The sequence below is a fragment of the Canis aureus genome, chromosome 1 (assembly GCF_053574225.1).
Source record: "Canis aureus isolate CA01 chromosome 1, VMU_Caureus_v.1.0, whole genome shotgun sequence".
In the NCBI taxonomy this organism is placed as follows: Eukaryota; Metazoa; Chordata; class Mammalia; order Carnivora; family Canidae; genus Canis; species Canis aureus.
Genome location: NC_135611.1, coordinates 76,307,380 through 76,329,885, shown reverse-complemented (window position 1 = coordinate 76,329,885; position 22,506 = coordinate 76,307,380). Strand labels below are relative to the sequence as shown.

Genomic DNA, 22,506 nt, shown 5'->3' with positions numbered 1-22,506 from the left:
ATAAAATCTTAAAAAAAAAAAGAAAGAAAGAAACTGGAAGCCAAAACTACCTTTTACTTAAATGTTCCTATAGTTTCAAGCTGTACAATGCAATTCAGCACATAGACCAATATCACAGTTTAGATAAAATTCAGAATCCACAAGGACAAAACCTCAGAAATGGACTTCCATTTACTTTAGTTAATTGTTGCATATCTCTAGCAGAGGGTCTCTTAATGGATGCCCCATACTCATACTTACTTAAATTTGGAAATCTACTTATTTCCTGTGTTTATTTAAAATAAATTAAAATAAATTAAAAATTAACTAATTAATTAAAATTAATCATCTGCTGTTAATTTCATTTTCTCTCTTCCCTTCACCTGGGGTGGACAGATTTCTTAAGGAAACATCTCAAATCACCAAAGTTCAGTCTGTTGCCTCTCAAATCCTGAGAAGTAATTTTGTTATAAAAACCTAACAGGAGTGCCTGAGTAGCACAGCAGGTTCAGTGCCCAATTCTTGGTTTCTGCTCAGGTCATGGTCTCAGAGTCATGGGATTGAACCCCATGTTGAGCTCCACACTCAGTGCAACGTCTGCTTGGGACTCTCCCTCTGCTCCTCTCCCCACCAACTCTGCTCTCTCTCCCCTTCTCTTAAATAAATAAATCTTTTTAAAAATTATTAAAAAAAAACAACTTCATAATATTTTGTTACAAAGATGAATTCCTAGGACAAGCTTTAATGGAAAACTTTTATACAAAATTCAGGAAGGCTGGTCCTAACTTCTGACCATTTAAACTTCTAAAATATCTAAATCAATAAATGTGTAAATACCGTTTTGTGTTCTTCATATTCTAATTTACTTAGCAACAATGCCTTCTCAAGATCTGCTTCAAACATTTCAGATGTCAACTAAAACAAAAGGAAAGTTTCACAATTATGCCACATACAATATTATGACAATATATGCATGAAAGGAAAACGAATATGTTAAAAAAACAATATGGGTTCTCCAAAGTTATCCATCCATGCCAATGTAGGGAACTCTGTATTTTACAGAAGATACCAAAGCAAAAAACTTCCAATTTTGAGGTTTCTATTTCTCTATCCACTGTCAATTATATATTGTATATCACATAATTCTTTTCTTTCATAAAAAAAAATCTTACAAGGAAACTGACACTGTATTAGAGGTCAATGACAGTATTCAGTTTAGGACACAAAATTATAACAGTGATTACTACTCAAAAATGTAATCCTGAAAAATAAATCAATAGACATTATAAAAACATACCATTCATTCCCTTAATATAAAGTAATCCACAGGTATGGAAACTTTAAATAATGTGAGTAAATGTTCTCATCTATCTCTGATGTTACAGAACAATTATTTATAGTGCATCTTTGTACTCCTATCCTTTTATTTGGTTGCCCTACCTTTAAGGTCATCTAATACTACAAAAAAAGTGATTCTTTAATTTGTGATCTCTATCTTTTGGTTCCTCTTTCCCACCACTCAATCTCATCTTAACTTCTTATAATCTAGTTTCTACTACTCTCTAATCAAATTACTCTCTACGAATTACTTTTCTTAATTGCCACACAGAATTGTTACAGTAGGTGGATGAGACTTTATGTTTCTACCATTGGAGATAAAGTTATGTCTGCAGCTGAATACAGGAGAGTTGCAACATGACAGGAGTAAATTTCCTGGATTTGTATACAAGCATGTGTCAATCTATGTGGAGTAGATAATAAAAGTACAAGTTTGGTAGCCATCTCTTGTGTTTGTCCAGAATCCCTTCCTTTATTCCTGTGAATAACTACACTTCATCTCAGGGTCCTATGATTCTAACAGGATACCCAAATACATAATCCTATAAACCACCCACCAGCAAATCCACACAAACATCCAAGCTACCATCATCAATGACAGGGTGGTGGCAAGGGATCCAACTCTTTTTTGATCTCCTAGAAATTAAATTTTGGGAACAAACACAAAGGAAGTAGGTTTGGTCATCTGACATGACAGCCTTCCACAAAGGAGCATACTAGTTCTACCAGTTTACATCTCTAAGCACTCCAGAATTGTTAGTTTCCATCTCCCCCAAGGCATACTTGTTTAGTTCTTAATTCAAATCTGTGAATTGTTTCAACAAATGACTTTTGCCACTGTTAATTAGAATTATTTCTATTGCTTAATGACAAAAAAAATCTGACCTAGAACAGAAATCAACTCCAAAGAGGAGCGTTTTATTTCCAAGGGGTAACTAAAAAATTAGAAAGATGTTAACACTGGACACCATGAACTAATAAAGCTTTCATTCATAACCAATTTATCTCTTTGAAAGCATCTCATCTAAACCTACACTAAGATAATAAAAAGAGGCAGTAAAAGATTAGGTTTATCATAGAAAAAAATAATCTTAGACAAAAATGCAGTTAGAATTAAAATGGTAAAAGTATTTAGCACTAGAAAATATGGTTAAATGCAGAGTAAACTGTACATACTTCTATAAAGTAACTAAAACAAATTGAAGAATTAATCCAAATTAGTAATAATCAGAAAAAATAATCTTTTAAATAATATATAATATAAAAGGATATTCAAAAATAATATACAATTATAAATTAAAAAAGAACTGGATTCATGTTAGCATTATGCAAAAAAGTTTACATGAAGAGCGTCTGGGTGGCACAGTTGGTTGAGCATCAGACTTGGTTTTGGCTCAGGACATGATCTCAGGGTTGTGGCACCCACAGAGCCCATGTCAGACTCCACACTCAGTGCAGGGTTTGCTTAGGACTGTCTCTCTCTCCCTCTGCTCCTCCCCCGACTCCTGCACTCTCTCTTTAAAATAAATAAATAAATCTTTAAAAAATAATTTACATTAGTTTCTCCATCTCAACTCAAAGCAAACTGAGTACAAAGTATTTCTTTATAAGTCAAGAAGTCATCCCAATGCAGAAAAAGTAACAAAACTACTTAAGTTCATTCTAAACAAAGCCAGTTCAAGTTATCACTAAGTTTTTAATCCATATTAATGGCATTTAACATTATTTCCAATATGTTACATATTCTGACCAATATTCCAAAAATAAGTTAATAGGCAGGAGAACAGTTTAGAGAGTTAGGAGTCTTGCTAGATGTCATTATCCTTTTTCCTATTAATTCACAGAACTTAAATATTAAAGTAGTTGGTTCTAATATGATAAAATCGGAATGAAATGGAACTTTTAAAGTAAAAAATATGGCTCTCCTCTGCATTTGACTCTAAATGCAGCAGTTGAGAGCTTTTAATTATTAACACAAACTAGTATACAAGGAACCACAAAAAAAGCAAAAATGACTTAAGTTTCAATTTAAGTCTTTAAAAACTAGAACAAATCTTCTAAAAATGTCAATGCCAATAAGATAATAGACAACCTTCTATGTGCTTTGTCTGTAGTGTTTCAAAGCAGCAGCATATATTTGGCTTTTGCCCTCTAAGAATTCCTACTCCAAGGATGCCTAGTTCAGTCCATTAAGTGTCTGCCTTTGGTTCAGGTCTTAATCCCAGGGTCCTGGGACTGAGTTTTGCGTCGGGCTCCCTGCTCAGTAGGGATCCTGCTTTTCCTCTTCTTCTGCCTCCCTGTTGTGCTCCCTTTCTGTGTCAAATAAATATTTTTAAAATTTTCTAGTCCAGTTGCAGACAGAAGACTGACACAAATGAAGTACAAGAAATAGAATAAGACATTGAAAGTGTTACAAAAGTGGAGAGAAAAAAACGTATACAACAAATAAAATTCAGAGAAGCATACAGAAAAGATGTTAATTTAAGTTTGTCCTTAAATGGTAGATACAATTGAGAGAGGTAGAAAAAGAAATAGAAGAATTTCAGGAGGAAAGAGTCAAGTGAACAGTATTAAAAATAGATATATTATGGGATACATCAAAGAAAGGGGATACCTAAATAAAGTGTGAATTCAATATAAGAGAGATGTAGACAAAACCTAGGCTTTGGGAGATCACACAGGTAGATAATTTAAATTCCAATTCCATTTATGTTAGGACCTTGGGCAAATTACATGACTTCTATAGATTTCAGTTTCTTCATATATAAAAAGGAAGTTCTACTTCCTTTACAACCTTATAGGGTAGTTTTAAAGACTTAAAACTAATTAATACATGTAAAGTGCCTAACACAGTGCCTGCCTGGTACAAGACTTACATCTAGTAAATCAGAATTCCTCTCCTCTGTGTTGGAGAATAGTGGAAAGTGAGTTTGCTTAGGTGGGGTAGAATTAGATTCCCAGCAATCCCTAAAAATTAGGGACTTGGGGCAGAAGAAAGAGAAATACTTATAAGAGTAATTTTTTAAATTTTTATTTATTTATGATAGTCACAGAGAGAGAGAGAGAGAGAGAGAGAGAGAGGCAGAGACACAGGCAGAGGGAGATGCAGGCTCCATGCACCGGGAGCCCGACGTGGGATTCGATCCCCGGTCTCCAGGATCACGCCCTGGGCCAAAGGCAGGCGCCAAACCGCTGCGCCACCCAGGGATCCCTATAAGAGTAATTTTAAAGAAATAAACCGGAACATTAGTGAAACGAAGGCTTAGAGTCAATGTGTTTGGCTAAACCTCTATAATCTCAGCATACAGAAATCTGAACCAGAACATAAAAGTATAGAAAATAAAGAAGGTTCTATCTTAGAAAAGAATGACCAAGTTTTGGAACACTGACTGAATATGAAATATGAAAGAAAAATGAATCAAAAATAAGATTTTTAATTATAGATAACAGGGAAAATGGCAGCACAAGACTAAAACAAGAAAGAGAAAGAAAACATGATTCTAAATTCTCTAAACATATCTCACAGCATTAATTAATCATTAGACTACTATAAATATAGTTGTGGACCTAATTCATCAGTACATGTACAGGCAGAGCTGGGGAGTAGGGGTGAAGTGTGAGCCTAAAAGACAGGTACTGGGCAAGAGAATGCAAAAACCATCATGATTTTTAAAAAATAACTTCTATTAAGTCTGCAAATTGAGATTTGTTCATCATTTACAGGAGAAGGAGGAAAGGAAGACAAAGAGGAAATAGTAGGGACTACAATGCCTAACAGGATTGAAGAAGATACTTACATGTGCCCAAAAGGGAGTACTTCAGACCCCCTTCCACTTGGCTTCCTTCATTGCCTTCTACTCCTCCCATCTAGTAGTAAAACATTTTTTTTTCTATTTAAACAAACCTTTAGCTCAAGGGTTTACGATCAGTTAAAGAGTATGAAGAACCAATGAAAAACAGGAAGGCCAGTTAATCTTCTGGAACTAGATTTTTAAAAATTAATTTGTAAGTCTAAGTACAGTAATGATTTTACCCACTTTAAATCTAAGCAAAACAAATTCCAAATGAAGAGTTACTCCTCATTTTCCACAGGCATCATGGGAACAGGATTTTGAATCACAACACACAACATCATTCTGAACATCTAATGCTTGCAGCCACAACAGCAGCAGTGCCCTGTGGTCCTCTAACTCCATGATATTCAGAGTATGGACCCTGTATCTTTCACTAATTTGGAAAATAGAATTATTTTTCCAGAAATCTTCTAATACTTTTATTGAACACTAGGATTTTAAAGATTGTCAGTGTTCTAAAAAATTGGATCGGGGTGGGGGGTGAAGAAAAAATTAAAATTAAAATTAAAAAAATACAATAAAAATTTTTAAAAATTTAAAAACATTGGGTCTATGTATGTGTACACACTAATTGTCAGGTTCAGTTAATTTCTGTTCATTTCAGTTAATGTATCTTTATGTTTTCTGAGTGTTGTTTATATTTTTTAAGTCTACATTTTTGTTGTATGCTTTATTATATCTCCCAAATAACAAAAATGGTTTAATGATTTACTGAAGGATTAAAAGAGAGCTGTAAATAATGCTACTTATAAAAACACCATGAATTGTTAAATGAACAGAACTCTAATACAGTGAATACAGAATATAAATCTGTATGTCTTAAGATACGAGTGATATCACATAAGCAGCTGAAGAGGAAAATCATAAATAGAAAATTAAGATAGTGAGCATTTGAAATTTTATTTACTGAGTCAATTTATTTGTTCCTTGCTGCCTGCTATGAAACATGGTTAGACCAGTGGCCCGAAGACACCATAGTTTTTGTTTCACTTTCAAAGCACAATGACTTGTATGAGTCTTTTCAGAACAAGTCCCACATAATGCTTTTTCCATAGCAAAAGTGATGAATTCTGTTGCTAAAGAAAGAGCTAAGAACTACAGAGCACTTATTTGAATTTGCACTCCTTCTAGGGAAACCAGTGCAAGTCAACTGCCAAGGGACTTATTATACCAGCCATGAGGTTAATGACACATGTCACACTCAAAAACAAACAAGAAACAGAACAATCTGTTGGCAAAACACCTTTATCCGATGGACTGGAAGATGTGATATGAAGAAACAATTACTATTGTGCACATGCTAGCAGATATTTCACTTCTGAGCTGGACAAAACCAGTAATGTATGGAGTTTGAATCAATAAGAGGAAGAAATATACACCTAAATTTCATCAGTCACTAAAAACCCCTAAGAAATTTTCTATTCAGTTAATTATTTTTAAGCCATGATATGGACTTACATAAAGATACATGGAAACAGCACTATCAATGTATCATAAATAAAGGAGAACAACTCTACACAACTCTGCAAAGAAATAGAAAATATAAGACTACCTCCACTCTGAAATATTCTGGGACAGATACAAGTCTATGAATTGGAAAATGAGATACAAACATTTCTTAAGATACTAATAGTGCATTAAAGATGATCTCTACAATTTCTAGAAGCTTTTAAGCATACCTCAGCAAAACACACAGCAGCTTGAATAGCCTGAACCCATCCTTTCAGGGTCAATGTGTCACAATTTTTAATGTAAGAAAAAGGTAAGAATTAAGATCAAAATGTGATCCAGGCAGTTTATCCCTATTGGTCTTCAATAGGTAAGATCAACTATTTATATTTACATATAAAACAAAATGTCTATTATCCTTTTTTATACCTTCTTTGAAAGGCTTTCTTGCATCTTCCTTTACTTTGTAACTTTTGCTTATATGGACCAGGTTTAATTTTTTTTTCTTCAACTTATTTAAAACTCATAGATTGAAAAGTCTCATGTATAAATTGTTCTCTTTAGATTAAAAAGAATCACACTTGGAAGTATGTATCTTTGTTATCAATATGAAAAATTTTAAAAATACCTACCGGCTTTTCCAACCTATTTCCTTCCAAATTTTTGTATTCAAAACCAGGGATTTCACTTTAGACAAATTCTTCATGTGAGTCAGGTTCTCTTTAATAATCGCTTGTAATCACTATTTAGAGTTAATTCTGCAGTGAACTAGCTTCATTGCTTGCCACTGGTGCTTTCCAATTGTTGTGCTCTCTATTTAGATTTGCCTTTTAATCAGCAGGAGCATATCTCAGAAAAAGTTGCAGAAATGATAATGGCAGTATGCTTCCTTAGCCCTTGCATGTCTAGGAATGAATTTCTTTAACTTTCACAAAAATGACGTATTGCCTAGATATGGGATTCTTGGTCCTAGAATTTCAATTCTGGCATTTAAAGTAGCTGCCCTGATTTTTCATCCTGTTTTCCCATATATATGTATGTATACACACACACACACACACACACACACACACTCAAGAATATTCCTTCTCTCATTCTTAGTATTAAAAAAATTTTTTTAAGTTTTCCCAAAAAAGTCTTTAAAAAAGGCTTAAGTCCTTTCAAGCTCAGATTCGAGTACCTAGCTTAGGAAAATTTTTAACAATATTACCTTTAATGACTGTCTCTATTCTCCTTGTTGTAGTGACACTAAATATACCTCTGTTGGATTTCAATTGTGTTCCAGTTTATCATACTGATTTTGTTGGCAAAATATATCTCAAATTTTCCTTCATACAACTGACTCAATTTTCCTCAGTGTATACTCTGTTCTTTAGTCTAATGAAAGTTTAAATTCTGCTATGATTTCACCTCTCCAATTTTGTATTTTGTCTATATCTCTTTCAATTTCTCTTGACCACTTTTTCATCTCAGACTACCACCTCACCTTATTATATAACACTACTAATCTCCTTGACTTACAAAATGTTCTAGGCACTGGGTCTTCATTAAGGGAAAGAACAGATGCTGTCTACAATCACCTTCTGTTTCCTGTAATAAATCTTTTTCAAAATATGCTTTCACTTTGGACACTAAGTATAATGTTCTTTTCGTGGGGCACAAACTTTTTCAGTTGACACGACACCATGTGTTTGCTCATACAGAAATGGAGTGGATGCTTCTTTACTGTCTATCTAGTTGTCGTAAAATGCCAGCTCTCAGATTTTATATTGAGGCTTAGTTGATGTAAACTTACATTATCGCCTTAGTGATTTAGGAGTAGGAAAGTTTGTCTTAGCAAAATTTATCTTTTGTGTTGGAAATAAGTAGCCACATACCAGGCAAGCTTTCTATAGCCATCTTTTTGTCTTGTCTCCCTCAACACTGGACTTTCTCAGTGTGTTGTTCCTTTACTGTGTCAGGGAGAACACCGACCATCCTATATGCTTTCTGCCTAGTTTAGTCACTAGCTGGTCCCTACTTTTAAATTTTGTTGTGCCACACAGTAAAATAGATTCCAAATGGTTTACAGTCCAACTGTTCCAAGGCCTGTCCTTATCTCCTCTTCAGTTACCAGTATGATTATCCGAGGATCTACTCTTTTTCCCATGACCTTGATTATTTTCCTGCAAGTGAGAATGCCAAATACGGTACCAGGTTTTCCTAAGTGATCCATCAATAGTATATCCAGCAGAAGTGCTTCAAAGTCCTGAGCCTGGGATGACATTCTTGTACAGGGTCAGGGCTAAGTCAACTATTTTCTTTTCACAATTACCTGGTCATTTTGGCAGCAATCGGTGGGAACAGGAAGAAAGGCAATCAAGTTTCTGTGCTCAAGTTCCCCACATTACACAAAATCTATTTTGGTGCAAATCTGAGTAGTTTTTCCTCATTAATTTTCCAGTGCCCTTTGGGCTACTGGGAGAAATTCTCTCTGGTGAAGACACTGGTCAATTCTATTACTGTCTAAACAAGTAGATCATTAAATTTTATCTGTAAACCAGAAGAATCTGTCATAATGAATGCTGCAGAAGGAAAAAAAGAAATAATCAAATATCAACTAGGGGGTTTAACACAAGATAATTTATCCAGTATACCACTGCCTGGAGATATATTTTAAGTGGCATTTGTGCACAGCTCTTGTGTAGTAACTTATCCTTGTGATGATGGGCCTAAGGCACTACAAAATCCTAACAAAAATGTTATAACTAATATAGTTATATATTACTATATATACTATACTTATATTATTATATAAGTGTATAATATACTTATATATTACACATACTTATTATATTATTACTATATATAGTACTATATTACTATATATACTAATATAGTGTTAAGAGTGGTTTAGAATACTCTAATTCTTTTAAAACTGGTAACCAAAGCATGGTATGGCACTCTACTAAGCCAAAGACCTGCTAAAATAATACCTCTTCCCAATGGATTAACTGCCAGTTTAACAGGTAAGCAAATAAGTAACTATTCATTTCTCATACATACAGCATCTCCTAGAGTACATTCCAGGCTTAGTATGCTATTTTCCTGAATAGTACATTCCAGGCTTAGGATGTTATTTTCCTGAATAGCACATACACCAAAAAAAGTGATTGGTCTTAAAAATTATCTATATGATTTGGTTATTAATATTTATTTAACAGAGGCACAATGTATCACATAAATAGGTTAAAGAAACTAACAGATGTCATAAACTGTTTTACATCAAAGTTGAAAAGTAATTATTTCCCTTCAAAGTCTTTCTTTTCAAAGCAAAAACAGTGACTGAGTATTTTTAACAAGAGACATCTAACCCTACAAATATTGATTTTTTTAACTTGAAATATAATTTAATCCTGTTATTCTACCTTTCCTATCTCTCCCTCACTTGTAAAAAGACAGATGAATTGAAAACTCACAAAATAACTGCTTTGAATTGCCAAAGCTAACAAAATAACAAGTATATCAATCTTTTCCTAGTAGATGAAAAATAGAATCTCTTATTTAAAGCACAAAGATAAAAAATAAAAATAAAAGCACAAAGATGTGTGAGTTAATCTAATAGAAAATGCACCACAAATAGTGGTGTCATGGACTCAGATGCACTGCCATTTAAAAAAATCCATAAACTCACAGAAATACAAAGCAAAATAATTTGATTTACTTAACTGTACCTGCTCATCTCTTTGCCTCCACTCTTGCCAATTTTCTTCTCGTGAATCCTTCTGCACTGGGTTTGGTAATGAAAGCTCATGTTGAGCATTACAAATGGCATGGGAGGATTTCTGGGGAATTTTCTTAAAAGCAAGATTCCTGAGCTATGAGACAAATGAACAAAAACATTATATTCAGTTTACTAATATTGGAATTCTCACAGTTTTTTTGTTAAGTTAAATAATCAGTAGTATTTTTCTATTTCTAAATACTATACCATTCATTATTCCAACTCACAGAGTCACTATCTGTGTTTTTCTTAATCTCTGTAAAATGTTAATTTCACCAGTATATAGATAATGTTGGTGAGTTTCTAACAATTTAATAGGTGAAAATGGACTGTATTCTATTATACCATCATTTTAATGATTCTGATTCACTTAAATGAAGAAATTTATAGGAGCAGAAAACAGGATAAGTATGCTTTTGACTATGTTGTACATCTGAAACTAATATGACATTGTAGGACTTGTGGTGAAGCATAGTATAATGGATAAACTTGTCAAATCACTTTGTTGTACACCTGAAATTAATGTAGCATTGTGTGTCAAATGCCCCCAAATAAAAGAAAAAAAATTAATAGGGTTTATGATAATACAATTTACCATTACTAATTGCCTTTATAGAGTTGTTGTGAGGAATAAATGCGTCAATTGATGTAGAATACTTAAAACAGTGCCTTTCTTATAATTAACATCATAAATTTAAAAAATATATCTATGACCTTACAGGTCAATAAATTTAAAAAAAAAACAAAGCAATGGGATTCAAAAACATTAAAATTTAATGGCTTACAACTCTAGCAACTACTTTGCTAGTCCTTAAAAATACAGAGCCTAGATCACAAAGTAACATGATGAGCTAAAATTGGACTGGCCAAACCCCTCCCAACAACAGTATGATCATCATCATCTGAGATGCAGTAGTTGAAACAAGAAAGAAAAATAGGAGAGGTTATTATGGATTGAACTGTAAACCCCCAATACATATGTCATAGGCCTGAAACCCTCGGGTATCTGTGAATGTGACCTTACTTGGAAAATAAAATCTCACAGATATAATCAAGATAGCTTGTGAGATAGGGTAACACTGAATGAGAGGGGATCCTAATCTAATCCAATACGACTGTTGTCCCTAAGAAGAGGTGAAGACAGAGATACACAAAGAATGCCAAGTAAGAGCAGAGACAAAGACTGAAGTGACACAGCCACAAGCCAAGGAATACTGAGGACTGACAGCCACAAGGAGCTAAGAAGAGCCTGGCCCTTGTGGACTCCTTGGTTTGGACTCCTGCTTACAGTCCAGTGGGAGAGTAGACACAAATAGTCGTAACTGTTACCTCATTTGCTTCACTCTGTTGCTGTTCCTTCTTTTTTCTTCTTTTTTCTCTCTTTTTCTCATTTGTAGTTGATTTGTTTGTTTGAGACTTTCCAGTATTCCGACCTTTGCCTTTTCCTGGCTCAGAATCAGAACCACTGCCACTATCTACTTGCAATAGGGCAAAACGAGAAGCAGTAGTGGGAACAGAACTAAGTACTGCCGAGGCCATTGTAAAGATTGCTATTTTAAAATATGTCTGTCAAGAATAATTCCTGTAGGGAGGGAGAAGAGGGGGTAGATGAGTAAACATAATCAGTAAAATCTGTTCTAGATTCTAGAACAATCTTATACACACACACACTCTCTCTCTTTCTCTCTTCTCCTGACATTGGATTTAGTCATATTGGGATTCATACCCACAGTTCTATAGAATGCAATAACATTCTTTTTTAACTTGAGTAAGCAATATAAAATTGTGTACTTTAAAAAAGAAAAAAGTAGATTGAGATTTCGTGGACAACTACTGCATGATTGACACCAATAAAATGTATTCATTTTTCCCTATGTGGTTTTCAAAAATTATTTTCTTCTCTCTTTTAAATATACTGCCATAATATATACATATTTACAAAGAACATCTTGAATCAATATGGAGTAGTGGGAACATCTTCCACCACACACAAGTCCATGTTAATCTCCAACTTTCAAGACAGAAAAAAAGAGGTAGAAAAGGAAGACACTTTTCATACACAAAATACTGCCTCCAGTTTGATTCTGGAGATTGCTACTAAGTCACAGAACTGACAGCAAAATAGAGAACTTAAATTTCTTCAACCAAAGGCAACCTTTCAAAATCACCTTCCACATTATCTTCTGCTTCACTAGTCTCAGTGCACTGAGATGCCTTGTAGACTTGTGATATTAAGGGTCCTACAGTAGTATCTAACCCAACTCATGAATCATTTAGTTTTACAGAGGAGGCAACTGGCACTTGAATTGGGTAAGTGACTTGCCTCAGGTCATTCTGCAAGTTAGTGGCAGAGTCACAACCTGAATCTAGGTTTGCTGAGCCTTGCTGACCAAGGTCAAAATAAGAAGCTCTGTCACTACTAGAAGACTCGTACTCTTTCAATTCACAAAAAAAATAAATAAACAAACAAATAAATAAATAAACAGATTGTGAAACTCAGAAATTTGCTGATTTTTATTTTTAAATGTATCAGATACACAATTGAGTAAAAAAATTTTTGTAAATAAATGAACACTCCAAGTACTCAGCACTAAGATTAAGAGAACTTTAACCCCCCCTGTGCCTCTCCCCAATAGCATCCCAACTCCCCATGGTGATATATAAGGATTATTCTGATTTTTCTGTAAGTCATTTGCTTTTCTTTATAGTTTTAACATATCTATCTTGAGCCACAGTACTCATATCTGAACTAGCCACTGTCACTTCCACAATATCCTATTGCCACCAATCTCGTCTATTCAATGTGATATGGGATTATGCAAAAGTACAAATACCAGAAGTGAAAATCATTGAGGTCCATTTTGAAAGCTAACCACACAATACAGTTTGTATGTTTTAGGAGGGAACAAAAATGAGAAGCATGTGTTAAATCTTCCATCTTAATCTAAAAACCCAGAAAATTATTTGGAAATCTTTGAATTTTTTGTTAAAAATAAAGAAAAATCAAAATAAGAGCTGATATTTTGAGATGCCATCTAGAAGTTATTAAATAAAAGTATTTTTATTATAAATACCACATTAAGATATATTGCTCCTACACTCAAAAATATGCAAATCAGGAGTGCCTGGGTGGCTTGGTCAGTTAAGCATCTGCCTTCAGCTCAGGTCATGATCCTAAGGGCCTGAGATGGTGCCCTGAGTCAGGTTCCCTGCTCCTGCTCAGCCTCAGTCAGGCCCCCTGCTTCTTCCTCTGCCTCTCCCACTGGTTTGTGCTCTCTTTCTCTCACAAATAATTAAATCTTAAAAAAACAAAAAACAAAAAACAAAAAACAACACACAAACGCAAATCAAGATAAAATACCATGACAAAAAAGAATGACATCTAACTGATAAATTACGACACATTTTTAGGCTAAATTTCTGCTGTAAGCATGAGAATTAAGGCTTTGTTAAGTTACTACAAGGGAGAATATATTACAAAATGAAAAAGAAGTTCAAGATTCAAAAACATTTTTGGAAAGCATTAATTCTGCTCCAACTTCAACATGTCATGTTAAAAATCCTTTAAGTTTTAGTTGCTCTGAGTACTTGAGATACAGTGATCCTACACAGTCATTCAACAATTATTATTACATTTAATTTTAACTGTTGGGACTATAAATTGCATGGGTTAGCCATTCACAAATACTCATTGCCCCTCCCTGAAGGAGAATCATGCACCACTCTCCTACTGAACAGAGGCATGACCATGTGACTTATTCTGGCCAGTAAAACATAAGATTTAAAAGGCTTTAAAAGCCAGAACATGGTTCCTGCTTCTATTCAAGCCTATGTTGAGAGGGGGTCAGGTCTGTTGGGTCTGAAATAACAATGAATACAGTCTCTCACTAACCTGTTAATGGATATGTAGCTTGAGCAAAAAAGCAACTTTACTGCTTTAAGCTGTGGAGATTTTCAGCTTGTTGTTACAGTATAACCTAGCCTTAGCATGATTGATATCTTACACAAATAAATTTATTTTCCATTCTAGGACTGATATCAAAACCATGAATTCCACATTTAGATGGTTCTGCATGAGTTAAATGTTCACAAATGTCCAACACATCTCCACAAAGCTCACAGAAATTTTCTTTCTGTGGCATAGGGCAAAGCTTCCTTACCAATGTGTCCTCAAATAAAGTGTCTCTGAGTTCTCAGGGCACCTAAGAAAACCCAGGAGAATTCTGAGATGCTGGGCAGGTCACTACCAGATGCAAGCAGCCTCATCTGGTGCTTTGCAGAGGACAGACAGTACCCACAAATGCTGCTCTGTGGTTATTTGTCAACTGGGAAGTATGTAAGGCCTGAAAATCTACTTCATCAGATCAGTGTACAATGCACTACTGCCCCTTAGGGTAGGCAGGCCCAGGGAACTACTGCAAGAGTTTGCTTTAGGTACTCCAAATGCAACACATGCAATACAGGGAGCAGCAGCTGCTACTAGGAGTGGGAAAGCACAAAGTCTCCTTGTGAGCAAGGTTCCAAGTAATGAGCTGATAGCTCTATATTCACAGGGAGCAGATATTTCTTCCCACATGCCAGTGTTATGCCTTTTTAATGGCGTAAAGTCTAGCTCTAAGGTGACTGCTCAAACAATACATATGCTGTCTGAAAATAAGAGCTTTGTCATTTTATGTCATCTTGGAGTTCATTTTATCACAAGAAATTCTTTTTCTATGAGAAGAGCTATGAGATTCTTTAAAAATAATTCCAATTGTTATAAATTATTGAATAGTTGTACAACAAAAATGGTTTGTTTTTATTATCTATTCATCCAAACAAAATTTCAGTGGGAACTCAATCTGAAGAAAGCATCATCTAAAAGTCTAGATGGAGGAGGACGCCTGGGTGACTCAGCGGTTTGGCGCCTGCCTTCAGCCCAGGGCGTGATCCTGGAGACCCAGGATCGAGTCCCACATCAGGCTCCCTGCATGGAACCTGTTTCTTTCTCTCTCTCTCTCTCTCTCTCTCTCTCTCTCTCTCTGCTTGTGTCTCTGCCTCTCTTTCTGTATCTCTCATTAACAAATAAATAAAATCTTTTTAAAAAATAAAAATAAAATAAAAGTCTGGATTGAGAATTGTATATTCTTATTTCATGAACAAACGTGTAATTTAAAAACTTCTGTTCAGGGAAGCAAGCACAATTTTCTCATTAGAAACCCTGAAAAGATTTTGAAGTTTCACACAAATTCAGCATTTCATATCTTTCCTAATACTTTATATTGTTTTATTTATCCTAATCATATACAACAAAGAAAATGTAACACATTTTTTCCACCCAGCTCTACATAAGCGCTGTAAGTCTCTTCTCCGTTTGAAGGCAACAAGATGCTCTGGTCTTTTATGTTTGTAATGCAGAAGTCAAATGGCAGAAGAGCACTAGCCTATGAGTGCTGACCTGGAACAAGAATGCCTAGTCAAAATCTGGTCAACCTGCTACCTGTTGAAAGCTCTTGAGCAATTCACCGGATCTCTCAGTTTCCTCATCTGTGAAATAGGGACAAGAGTGCATAGCTCACTGTGTTATTGTAAAGATTAAATACTTTATGTGAAGTGCTTAGAACAGTTGCCAGAACAGCAGAAACACTCAAATATAAACATGCTGGTGTTCTTATACTATGATTACTAACTGAAGTATGTCTTGGGGTCCTAGCGGCACAGGTGAACTGGCACAAGCTATTTAAAAATTTGGCTAAGCATATCTGACTCCGTCGCAAAAAGTGTTTGAGAGTTAAATCAACATCTAGCCCTTCTCAAAGTTAAGACTTTAATCTACGAAATGAAAAAAAGTTTTTAGGCCCTGAGAAGTAGTGGTCAAGCAGTCAGCCACTGAAGAGAGTGAAACACCTGAAGATTACACCTAACAAACTGCAGAGGGAAACACCAATCTATCTGAAACCCAAGAATCACAGAAGGGACTATGTCTTAAACAATGGGCACAAAGCAGATAGATAATAAACAATTCCTGAATGAAAATAATAAAAGAGAATGATAATGTGAAAAGAAAGCATTAGAACAAATAGCGTTAACTGACAAACAGTGAAAAGACAGAAAATTTTTCTGAGGCAGCTACGGAGGATACATCTCAGCAACCTGTGTTAAAATACTTTAACTCAAGAAAGAGTAGACAGGAAGAGGGAAAAGCTCACCTATAATGATCCCTTATTTGTTCAGGGGCAGGGGTCTGAAACAGAACAGAATAGCAGCTACCACTTGCACCATACCTAGTAGTTGGAGGGGTAAGGAAATGGGACAACTGGAAGGGTTCCAGCATCTGTGCTACATGCTGTACTTTATAAAAGGGGGGAGGGCTTCTGGGCAACTCAGTTGCTTAAGCGTCCAACACTCTTGGTTTTGGCTCAGGTCATGATTTCATGGGTCCTGGGATGGAGTCGCACACAGAGCTCCATGCTTAGTGTGGAATCTGCTTGAAAGATTCTCTCTTGCCCCTCCCCCAACTTGCATGCAGATGTGCAGACACTCTATAAAATAAATAAATCTTTTTAAAAAATGTAATAACTAACACATCACCTACCTCAATAGCCAGGAAAAAAAAATCTATGCAGCATGTCAAAAGGTATACTAACCAGTATTTCAGAAGTGGAGTGGGAGGGAGGGTAAATTTTAAATGAAAAAAGGAAATAAAAATATAAAAATAATCCCAAATTTGTAAGTATGTGTATTATTCCCATACATACCAAAAAGAAGGAAATTCACGGGACTATGCATTATACTTATTTCCTTTTCTGGAGTTTTTCACTCTTTCCCCAAATATTCTATAATGATCATTTTTCTTCTATAAGAAAAAAAATTTCATTTTGGAAAGTCAAAAAGGTTATCTATACCTAAATTCAAAAAGGTAAACATAATGTACTCAATACAATATTGATTTTTTTGCCCTGTGTCAAAACCTCTACTGGCAGCTACTGGTTAGATTGCCCTAGAGATGCTCTGGTCCTTCCTGTTAGTGATGCAGAAGACAAAGACAGAGAACAACTGTCAAAGACTGCTCATTGGCATGCTTTTAAGAGAATATAACCTTCATTAACAAATTTTTCAGAATTTGCAAAAAGATAGTCATGTTATATAATCCAGGGATTTATCTGAAACTTTTCTTTTATAAACCTTGAAAAGGTTAGATAAATAGGCAGACCATGGAAAACATCAGGCTTTTTAAAGACCCTAATTTCAAGAATGGTTAGGGCTAATATTCCTCCAGAACACTATTCCTTTGGTCTTGTGTCCTAAACTTCTGCATCTCCATCTCTAGTCATAGCTAAGAGATATTAAGGTAAGTAGGTTCAAAAGTGCTCTTCTCTCCCCCGCCCCTACTATTTTCCTTTTCTGTCTCACATGATCTTTAAAATCCAAATACTCAAATGCTCAGAAGTTTATATGAGCTTAAGTGATATGGACACAAAGCAAAAACTACATAGCTGACACCTTGTAAGCTATCAGCATTGGGCAGTCTATGAATGTGGTGGTTAGAGCTATAAATAAAATTTACATATTATTAAGATACTATACAAATCAGGATTTTAGTCCAGAAATATAATGATTACTCTGTACATTTCCCCACTTCCTCTTGAGTATCCTTTTAAAAATAACTTAGAGGTAAGGTGCCTGGCTGGCTTAGTCGGTGAAATGTGCGACCCTTGATCTTGGGTTTTAGGTTTGAGCTCCATGTTGGGTGTAGAGATTACTGAAAAATAAAATCTTAAAAAAAAAAAAAACTTAAAGGCTATCAGAAAAAGAAATTAAGAAAACAATTCCATTTATAATTGCATCAAAAAGAATATCTAGGAATAAACTTAACCAAGCAGTTGAAAAGACCTGTATACTGACAACTATAACGCAATGATTAAAGAAATCAAGGAAGACACAAATAAATGGAAAGATACTTTGCATCATGGACTGGAAAAATTAATATTGTTAAAATGTCGATACTACCCAAAGCAATCCACAGATTCAATGCAATCCCTATACAAAATTACAATGACGGGATCCCTGGGTGGTGCAGCGGTTTAGCGCCTGCCTTTGACCCAGGGCGCGATCCTGGAGACCCGGGATCGAATCCCACGTCGGGCTCCCGGTGCATGGAGCCTGCTTCTCTCTCTGCCTGTGTCTCTGCCTCTCTCTCTCTGTGTCTATCATGAATAAATAAATAAAAATTTAAAAAAAAATTACAATGTCATTTTTCACAGAACTAGAACAAATAACTAAAATTTGTACAGACCCACAGAAGACAGTGAATAGTCAAAGCATCTTGAGAAAGTACAAAGCTGGAGGTATCATGTTTCTGATTTCAAACCATATTGCAAAGCTATAATAATCAAAACAGTATGGACTGAGATAAAAACAGACACATAAACCAACAGAATAGAATAGAGCCCAGAAAACCCACACATAGTTAAATAACTTGCAACAAAGGAGAAAAAGATATACAATGGGTAAAGGACATTCCCTTCAACAAATAGTGCTGGGAAAACTGGCCAGCCATATGCAAAACAATGAAACTGGACCACCATGCTATACTATACACAAAAATTAACAAAATAAACATCTAAATGTGAGACCAAAAATGATTAAACTCTTATAAGAAAACACAGGCGGTAAGCTACTTGACATCATTCTTGGTGGTAGTTTTGGATCTCTTTCTAAAGACAAGGGCAACAAAAGCAAAAATAAACGGGACTACATCAAATTAACAAGCTTTTGCACAGTAAAGGAAATCATCATCAAACAAAAAGGTAACCTACTGATTAGAAGAAGAGATCTGCAAATCATATATCTGATAAGCAGCTACTATCCAAAATATATAAAGAACTCATATAATTCAGTGACAAAAAAAATTCCAATTAAAAAATGGTTAGAGGATCTGAAGGACACTTTTCCAAAGACGTACAGATGGCAACAGGCACATGAAAAGGTGCTCAACATCACAAATCATCAGGGAAATGCAAATCAAAACCATAATAAGATGATATCCAGGGGCACCTGGGTGGCTCAGTGGTTGAGCATCTGCCTTTGGCTCAGGTTGTGATCCCAGGTTTCTGGGATGGAGTTCTGCATCAGTCTCCCCATGGGGGAGCCTGCTTCTCCCTCTGCCTATGTCTCTGCCTCTCTCTCTCCTCCCTCTGCCTATGTCTCTGTCTCTCTCTGTCTCTCATGAATAAATAAATAAAATCTTAAAAAAAAAAGAGAGAGAGACTTTACTGGGGATCCATGGGTGGCTTAGCGGTTTAGCGCCTGCCTTTGGCCCAGGGCGCGATCCTGGAGTCCTGGGATCGAGTCCCATGTCGGGCTCCTGGCATGGAGCCTGCTTCTCCCTCCTCCTGTGTCTCTGCCTCTCTCTCTCTCTCTATCATAAAAAAAAAAAAAAAGATTTTATTTATTCACTTGAGGCACACAGAGAGAGAGAGGGAGAGATAGTGAGAGGGGACACAAGCAGGGGTGGAGAGGGAGAAGCAGGCTTCCCGCTGAGCAGGGAGCCCAACGTGAGGCTCGATCCCAGGACTCTGAGCTCATGACCTGAGCTGAAGGCAGAAGCCTAACCCACTGAGCCACTCCAGCGCCCCTAAATAAATAACATCTTTTAAAAAATGTTATCTCACACCTGTCAGAATGCTCACTATCAAAAATGACAAGAAATAACAAGTGTTGGAGAGGTTGTGCGATAAAGGGAATCCTTTTGCACTGCTGGTGGGAATGTAAATTGAGGTAGCCACTATAAAAAAACATATGGAGGTCCTCAAAAAATTAAAAGTACAACTACTACACAATCTAGCAATTCCACTGATCGGTATTTATCCAAAGAAAACAAAAACACTAATTTGCACCCCTATGTTCACTGCAGCATTATTTATAATAGCCAAGATAAGGAAACAATCTAAGTGTCCACTGATGTTTGAATAAATTAAGAAAATGTGATATATATACATAATGGAATACTACTCAGCCACATAAAAGGAAACCTTGCCATGTGACAAGGTTTGTGACAACATGGATGGACCTTGAGGGTATTATGCTAAGTGAAATAATCCACAAAAAAACGAAGATAAACACCATTATGTGAAATCTAAAAAGCGAAACAAATGAATAAATAAAACTCATAGATACAGAGAACAGACTGGCAATTATCAGAAGGGAAAGGGGTTGAAGGATAGGTGAAAACAGTAAAAGGGATCAATTGTATGGTGACAAATTAACTAGACTCAGTATGATGATCACTTTTTAGTAAAGGAAAATATAAAATTATGTTACACACCTGAAACTAATATGTTATATACCAATTTCACCTCAATCAAAAAATAAAAATAGCAGGGTGCCTGGGTGGCTGAGTTGGTTAAGCGTCTCCCCTCAGCTCAGCTCAGGTCAGGTCCTAGGATGGAGCCCCGCATCAGGCTCCCTGCTCAGAGGAGAGCCTGCTCTCCCTCTGCCGCTCACCTTGCTTGTATGCTCACTCGCTCTCTCAAGGAAATAAATAAAATCTCTTAAAAATAACAAAATTTTTAAAATAGCTTATAAGCTAATTTAAATAGTTGAAGACAAAAGAAAATTTTCAAGATAATTTAAAAACAACTGTTTCAGGGGCTCCTGTGCGGCTCAGTCAGTTAAGCATCCAACTCCTGGTTTCAGTTAAGGTCATGATCTCAGGGTCGTGGATGGAGCCCAGTGTCAGGCTCCATGTACAGTGGTGAGTATGCTGGAGATTTTCTCTCTCCCTCTTCGTCTGCTCCCCCCCACCACCACTTGTGTTCTTTCTCTAAAAAAATTTAAAATTTTTAAAAAATGTAAAAACAACCTGTTTTGCAGGTCAAAATGCATAAGAAACACATAAGTTTACAAATGTAAATATGTAGATGGTTCATAACATAGAAGTACAATATTCTAGAATTTGTTAGTGACTACCACCATTAATTCCTCTATGCTTGAGATCGCAGCAATATCAAATTATAGTGAAGCCCATTTTAACACATATTCAACACTCAAAAAGCCAATTATTTATTTGACTTATTAAATATTATAGTGTATGTTAGGGCTTCCTATAGCCCTGTCCTTCCTCAGATGTTATACTATAGCAAAATAAACTACTTAAAATTTCCTAAACACATATTTAGTTTTACTTGTTCATATCTTCTGTTGTCTTTGCCTAAAATGCCCTCCCTCTCATTCATTTAAAACTTCTATTCATTGTCTTCAAAATCCTGCTCAAGGGCGAGCATCCCCGGGAAGCTTTCTGTGACCTCCCCTTCAAATTAATCTTTCCTTTCTCTGTAATAATTCTTTATTTTATTGTATTTATTTATTTATTTATTTATCGTATTTATTTTATTGTATTTTATTGTATTAAGTGGATTCTATTAAAATCATCTCTTTACTCTTGTGCCTAGCCACCTACAACCATGATTTCAACATCCTGAAAGTCAATCTCTAACAGAACCACAGGATTGGGCACAGAAAAGATAAATTTATTGAATTTTTAAAAAATATATTCCCCAAGTACACAGCTATCTATGCATTGAAATATATGCTGTAAAGTAGAATGCACAGCAAAAGAAAATGCAAAGTGTATTATAGATAATCCCTAACTCCCATAATGCAAATGTGAATTAACAATGATTATTAGCAGTTCCAATTTGTTTCATTAGAAGTGCCATTCTACTAAGTGACCATCACAACTAACTTTGTTGAGGAAACAGATTTGCTCAAGAAACATAACTGGTTTTAAAGTGTTGATTAAAAAGAATTAAGGTATATCAGGTACTTAAGTAAACTCTAAAAGTGAACAGCCTAAGCAGTAAACAGCAAGACTTCTAAATGGCTGGTACTCTTGGGCTCTCCTACCAAGGTTCTGAGGACCACTGCCACTATGACCTCATCCTTCCAGACTATGACCTCTTAAGGGTCAAGAAAAATGGTAGCAGTGTCCATACCTCAGTCAAGAACAACTAGATACATTCCTTTAATAAAATGATAGTCATCTTCCATTAACATCATCAACCAGTTTAGCCTAAACAAAATAAGAAATTAATAGAACATAGGTATAATTAGTGTGGTCTCCTTGAAATGTAACTTAGATTT

At 35.4% G+C, this 22,506-nt stretch overlaps 1 protein-coding gene and 1 long non-coding RNA gene across 5 annotated transcripts in view; both read right to left on the bottom strand.

Moving 5' to 3' along the window:
* GKAP1 (G kinase anchoring protein 1) overlaps window positions 1–22,506 on the bottom strand; it is a 70,949-nt gene that overhangs the window by 46,079 nt on the left and 2,364 nt on the right. For all 4 annotated transcript variants that reach the window (XM_077905378.1, XM_077905350.1, XM_077905359.1 and 1 more), the window contains 3 exons: window positions 11,713–11,965; window positions 10,334–10,477; window positions 817–894 (listed from right to left, as the gene is read on the bottom strand). In XM_077905378.1, coding sequence (XP_077761504.1) covers window positions 817–894; window positions 10,334–10,477; window positions 11,713–11,922 — 432 coding nt within the window. In that variant the 5' untranslated portion in view covers window positions 11,923–11,965. The remainder of the gene's footprint in view (window positions 1–816; window positions 895–10,333; window positions 10,478–11,712; window positions 11,966–22,506) is intronic.
* On the bottom strand, window positions 4,370–9,405 carry LOC144318504 (uncharacterized). Its single transcript, XR_013384455.1, has 3 exons — window positions 8,935–9,405; window positions 6,851–6,891; window positions 4,370–4,528 (listed from the first exon to the last, which is right to left on the bottom strand). It is a non-coding gene; the product is annotated as an uncharacterized LOC144318504 (long non-coding RNA).